Source organism: Pecten maximus, unplaced genomic scaffold (genome assembly GCF_902652985.1).
Source record: "Pecten maximus unplaced genomic scaffold, xPecMax1.1, whole genome shotgun sequence".
Taxonomy (NCBI): domain Eukaryota; kingdom Metazoa; phylum Mollusca; class Bivalvia; order Pectinida; family Pectinidae; genus Pecten; species Pecten maximus.
The window spans coordinates 14,953-20,917 of record NW_022982813.1 but is presented as its reverse complement, the minus strand read 5'-3'; the positions used below and the strand labels follow the sequence as shown (position 1 = coordinate 20,917).

At 39.0% G+C, this 5,965-nt stretch overlaps 1 protein-coding gene across 1 annotated transcript; it reads left to right on the top strand.

The window, feature by feature from the left end:
- Window positions 1-905: 905 nt before the first annotated feature.
- LOC117320981 (pollen-specific leucine-rich repeat extensin-like protein 2) lies at window positions 906-3,502 on the top strand (the record flags this gene model as incomplete). The annotated part of the gene is given in 1 exon segment (XM_033875470.1): window positions 906-3,502. A coding segment is annotated over 1 exon segment (449 nt), but the record flags the coding sequence as incomplete, so codon positions are not given.
- Between the last annotated feature and the right edge of the window lie 2,463 nt (window positions 3,503-5,965).

Sequence of the window (5,965 nt, the reverse complement as noted above, 5' to 3'; positions counted from 1 at the left end):
AACCAAAATTTTTTTGCCATTTGGCATTTAAATCATTTCCCCAACTCGCTAAGGCCAGCATTACGAAAATTAAAGGTTTCATAACATTGAAAATTTACCCCATGGGCATTTCTATTCATAGTTTCAGAAATTGTAGAAGATCGCAGTTTGTGACGTTACATAATGTGCTGTATTTATAACACATTCCCATATTCCAAAATATGATTTACATCGTATATTTCGTCATTGTCTCTTGTAAAACAGTAAAAATATGTTTTGATAGCAGTAAAATAATGTATTAGTATTAAAATAGTTTAACAGCCCGAACAACCGCACATTAATTTTCGTCAAGAGTTTTATATACCACCTTGCATTTTGAAAGCTGAAGAGTATGTAAAGACTATTTTCCCCTGAATTTCTGTTCATCTGAAGCATCAAAACACAGCGATCAATAAGTCGGGGCGGTTGTCTAGTTAGCAAAAAGGTTTTCCTCACGATAACTTGCGTTCCGTTACAAAAACAACCCTCACCCATCCTTCATGAGATTTTTTGTTTTGCATTACGCTTCGTGTCTGAAGGTCAAACATCAATTCCGCTTTCCATTGATCAAATAATACTTTTACGCTTTATAGTTAAGTCTATCGAAAATTATGTATTGTTCATTTCCTTCTTTAAAAAGTGCTTGCTGGTACGATATGTCCATAGAATATTGAAATTTGATTCGGACACAACCTCTTATTGTATAATATTCTTCGTTTGCTCATAAATGCGAACTCTGTATTTGTGTTTTATCTATATATCCCGCCGATAATCATTAAATTCCTGTTTAAACCTTTACTACAATAGTCAGTATAATAGTATATAGTTTGTTTTTATACGTTTGATAGTGTCCATGTGTATAACACGAGGATTTACATTTGTTTCAGTAATTCAGGAGGAAGTCGTTGAAGTACAGGAAGAACACCCACCACCGATGGAGCCGCTTCCGGGAATGGAAACGATCGGGGCGCCGCCAAAGCATTTGCTTATGCCACCACAACCTATGATGGTGCCACCAATGCGACAGGAAGTGATCGTTCAGCCACCACCCCCGCCCCAGCCTATTCAAATAGTTCCAGTGATTGGGCCACCCCCTCCACCTCTCCCTCCAAAGATAGTATTCATGGAAGTGCCCGCACCTCCACCACAACCACGCCAGACCCTCTACGTAGAAGTACCCCCCCTTACCAAGACCAGACACACCACCACCTCCTCTTGTCAAGCTTGCTCTTCCTCCAATTCCCAGACCAAGGACACCGCCAGCACCAGTTGTACATGTCGATGCACCAAAGATACCTCCAATTCCCGAAGCTCCTGCACCAATCGTGTACGTTGAACCGCCAGAGTTGCCCGAGATTCCTCGGCCTCCTACGCCCATTGTCCACGTCGCAGCCCCAAGGCTACCAAGAATTCCAACTCCCCCCGCCCCTGTAGTTATGATAGACCCCCCTGTACAGCCAAGACCAAGAACGCCTCCACCTCCAATCGTAATGATGAATCCACCACCTCCAGCACCGCCACCACCTCCTCCACAAGTAGTGTATGTTGATCCACCACGACCTCCTACACCACAGCGAGAAGTCGTCTATGTCGAGCCTCCACAACCGGAGCCACAATTAGTTTACGTCGAACAAGAAAAACCAAGATTAAGGCGAATCGAAGTAGAACCCGAACCTACTCGAATAATCGAAACAGTTCAGATGCCGGAAAACATTTACGCGCGCAGTCTCCGTCAATCTGCGTTCAGGTCTTATGAGGAGCCTACAAGAGCCAAGATAGTTGAACTGGATCGAAGCCCAACAATACAGCGCCGGACATTAGTACACGAAGATGACTATGGTTCCCCTCGACTGCGACGTTCTATGCGCGCAACAGTTGTCCGTGATGGCGATTATCGGCAATCACATCGCGCCACCGTGAGGGAAAAGGACGACGATGCATACGGCGGTGGAGAGGGATTTGTGTACCGTGGACTTGGTCGGAGCACAAGACGCGTGGGCGAACCGGACCCGGACGAATATTTCTTTAATTAAGGTTATCAAATATTGAAGGATTATCTGAGAATTAATTACTCTCATGTATGTGTCCATGGATCCAAAGTACTATGGAATCACTATATAAAAAGCTAATGGAACAGAATGATATTGCAGCGGGAGGCCGATAATCCATTCTACTTCCTCAATAAGATCGAATTGATCAGAAGCTGTGAGACAATCTATGGAGAGCCTGAATCGGCGTAAATGTGTTATCCAAAATTGTGGAATAACTAACCTCAAAGTAAGGCTCGTCGATAGTTAAGAATGGAAACTTTGTTCTTAACTTATACACTTCCGGTGCCAACTTTTCTTTTGTATCTAATACGACAAGCTACTTGGAGTGTAGCTTGTCCCCAACTTATTTTCATCCATTGACTTTTATAAAAGAAACATAAAAAAGAGAAAAAGAAAAAAGTTGATGGATAAGGGGTCATTATGTCAACTTTAGAACACGCAGCCCGGTCACGCGTTGAGGCAACGGGTTAACAAATGACACATCACTCATGTACAGTTTACATTGTCATATTTTACAACTAAGCTTTGTTGTAGAAGCAGACTTTCGTAATGTCATAAAATCAACGTTTCGGACACGCTTCATATTGCATATTACCATACGTATTTCATTAAATGTGTTAATGCAAAAAAGTGCACATCAATATGCAATAAGTGCAATGTTAAACACAATAAAGTCATTGGAGGACGTGGCTTTAGTGCTGTATATGACTGCTGAGCCACTGAAACTGTTATTGCCAAAATATCTGCTGAAGAATTATACGGTATTCAGTATATTTGGTAGAATTGTACATGTATACACTTATCGTTCAAAACCTGTTTTTGTATAATTGGTTTAAAATATCACAAAATCAAATATTGTTCAATACAGATTTCATAATTTGAGAATAAATAAAGTACACAATCTCTATTGTCATTATGAATTCGACATTTAACGCCGTGTCTTGATTTTAGCAATGATTTAATAACAAAAAGAAATGAATTTACTTTTTTTCAATTCGATTTTAACTAGAGTAAGAGTAAATTGTTTTCTTAATGTATTCAAATTATTTCACTCTTAAATGAACGATGACAAGACAGATATGTAAATTCATTGCTACATTTGAAATGACCTCTTAATACATTTGCAGAAATAAAAAAAGCACCAAACATTTAAAAAAAACAACAACAATAAAACTAAAAACTGAAAACAATTGTCTTCTTCATTAATTTACATTTGGTGACCTTTGAGTTTACATACTTCAAGTCCTGCTGAGCGTAGATGACGTCAGCTTATACTTATATATAATATAGTATGTATATTGTATTGTATATTGTATTGTATATTCATAACTAAAACAGAACCCCTTTAATTGTATCATGTTCGTGTTCAAAACATGCATGTATCTACAATTGCAAGTGATTTTATGAAATTATAAATTATAATTGTAATAGTTGATAATGCATTTGTTGTTTCTTATTTATGTTCTATGTACGTAAAGATGTTTTTTTCTGACTTAAGAGCAAACACAAAAAAACAAGGATTTGAATGCAAGTCCTTAAAAATACATGGTACATAAGACCAGACGTTCCAGAAGAGTAAACATCCTATGCTTCCTCGACGACACCTGCCATACAAATCAAGGTCAAATCGGAGCGTTGCCAACAGATACATATGTATTGTGACAATATGTGATCAAAACGATAACAAAGATATGACGTTAACTGTTTGTTGAAATAATGGAATGAAAATAAACATCTCCAACATACTCCAAGCAGGGCCCAGTTGTTCAAAAGGTGATTAGCGTAATCACGTGATTAGTAAAAATTTCATGTCTCCTTTATTTTAAGTCCTATGTGTTAGCAATCTTCAAAATAAGCAGGTAGGAAGAGACTTACAAGTGTTATAGTTTCACAAAATATTGTCAAGTTAGTTTTACCAGAAAATATATCAGGATTTTAATATTGTTTTAAACTGTGATTAGCCTAATAATCTTTTGAACAACTGGGCCCAGGGCATATCAGTAATAGGGAACGCGAGGAAGCTGATATTCAGGTTCTTTGTATATTAGTCGATTTGAGATAATTGGTATCACCCAATCCATTCACAATGCAATTACTTTGTTAATTAAAGTACTGCGAGTATATCAATGAGAGGATGCTAATTTTATGGTTGTATGAATCTTATAAGATGATTTGTAATAAAATATGTCTTAACTATTAACTGGGAGCGAAACGTGTATTTTCATCGTCATTTAGAAAACGCTGCGCAAACTCTATTCGTCAAATCACTTGCGTAGAAATTCCCGTTATACAATTTGAATGGTTGAATTGAAAATCTGGGAGAGATCTTGCGAGAATGATGACGGAATGACATTTTGTTTCAGACTGACTTCTGACTTCTTCATGGAAGTACCTAGCACAAATATATGTATATGCCTCAAAATGATAATCAAAATCATTTTTGCAACTTATAATGGTATTGTAATGCTAAGGCGCTGTTAATCATGAAATAATGTGTTCAGTCGAAGTATTCCGAGAAAGCGCTTCATCGTTTAATTCTGGGCGCAGAGGTTTCTCAATTCGGCCCAATGGACAACGGAACTCCGGCGATATATTAATTGAAATTGTAAAAACATCTACTTCCTCTCATCTAAACCTCTAAACTATTAAACACAAAAACACAGAGGAGACAGATATTATCCAAATAAGGGACAGCAGTCAGCATAATACATATGTACAAGTGTAATGTAGTGGGATCAAACTGATCCGGAGATTTGGTTCCGTAAATTACTATAACTCTTTTTCCGGAATTAGTGTTCCGGCATTTGTGTAAATTGTTAGTTGTTACCCCGGGAATAAACAAGAGGGAAGACGAACAGATGCGTTGAAATTATTTATTGAACAATTAAGCTGCTGGCGCTGCCCAGAATACTGAACATGGTGGAGAATCCAAACTGGGAGTATGATTCGTAATTTGTGTGCTTGCATTACATAATGACATTAACGTTGAACCGGTGATAGACTGTAGTTAGATGCGTTGTCCTACTTATGATGACATGTGTGCCGCCATTTTTCCCGCATCGCTGTGCCGCAACTCTAGCTCTTGAACTGTTGACCATAAGCCTACTATTCCTGTGGAACATGAACAGTAAATTAGCAATAACAAATCCATTTGAAGTTGGGTATACACCCGTAGGGGGGTACAGGGACATGGATTGTGATTTAGACCCAGTCGGAGTCCGACGAGATTTGTTTGATTGTAAGATGGAGAATGTGGAGTCTTTTGGCGGGAATCCTTTTACCAGTACGCAAGTGCCGGAGTTTCACACCAGATCATTTGCTATGCAGAGTTCCGCTCCCCAGATTTCATCATTACCCCCATTACAGAAGTTTAATGGATACCCAAACGAGGATGCTGGGAAATTCCTCAATGACTTTGTTTCTCACATGTGTGTACAGGGTATACACTCTCAAGATATATATGACAGTCGGCGCCTTATTAGTGCCTTTTCACTGTATTTAACTGGGCCTGCTTATACATGGTACCAGGGACTTGATGAGCTATGCCGAACATCATGGTGTGCCCTACAGTCTAAATTCAAGGACACTTACGTTGAAATATGCCCAAACACGAATGCATCCCTATATGCTGAATCCCAGTTATTCAATCAGTTGCAACTGTTACCAGATATGAGGATTGAGGATTATTATGGCCTTATCATGAAGAAAGGCAACAGACTTCACAAGTCATCACTGGACATGCTGACCAAGTTTATCGATGGCCTGCCAGGCCAGCTCCAATTTTTTGTGCGGGCTGGGAGTCCCAGTACTATGGAGGCAGCTTTCCAAAGTGCGAAGATGGGTGATACCTTCGGATATCGGAAAGACAGTGTAAATTTCTCTGCGCCCCATACTGC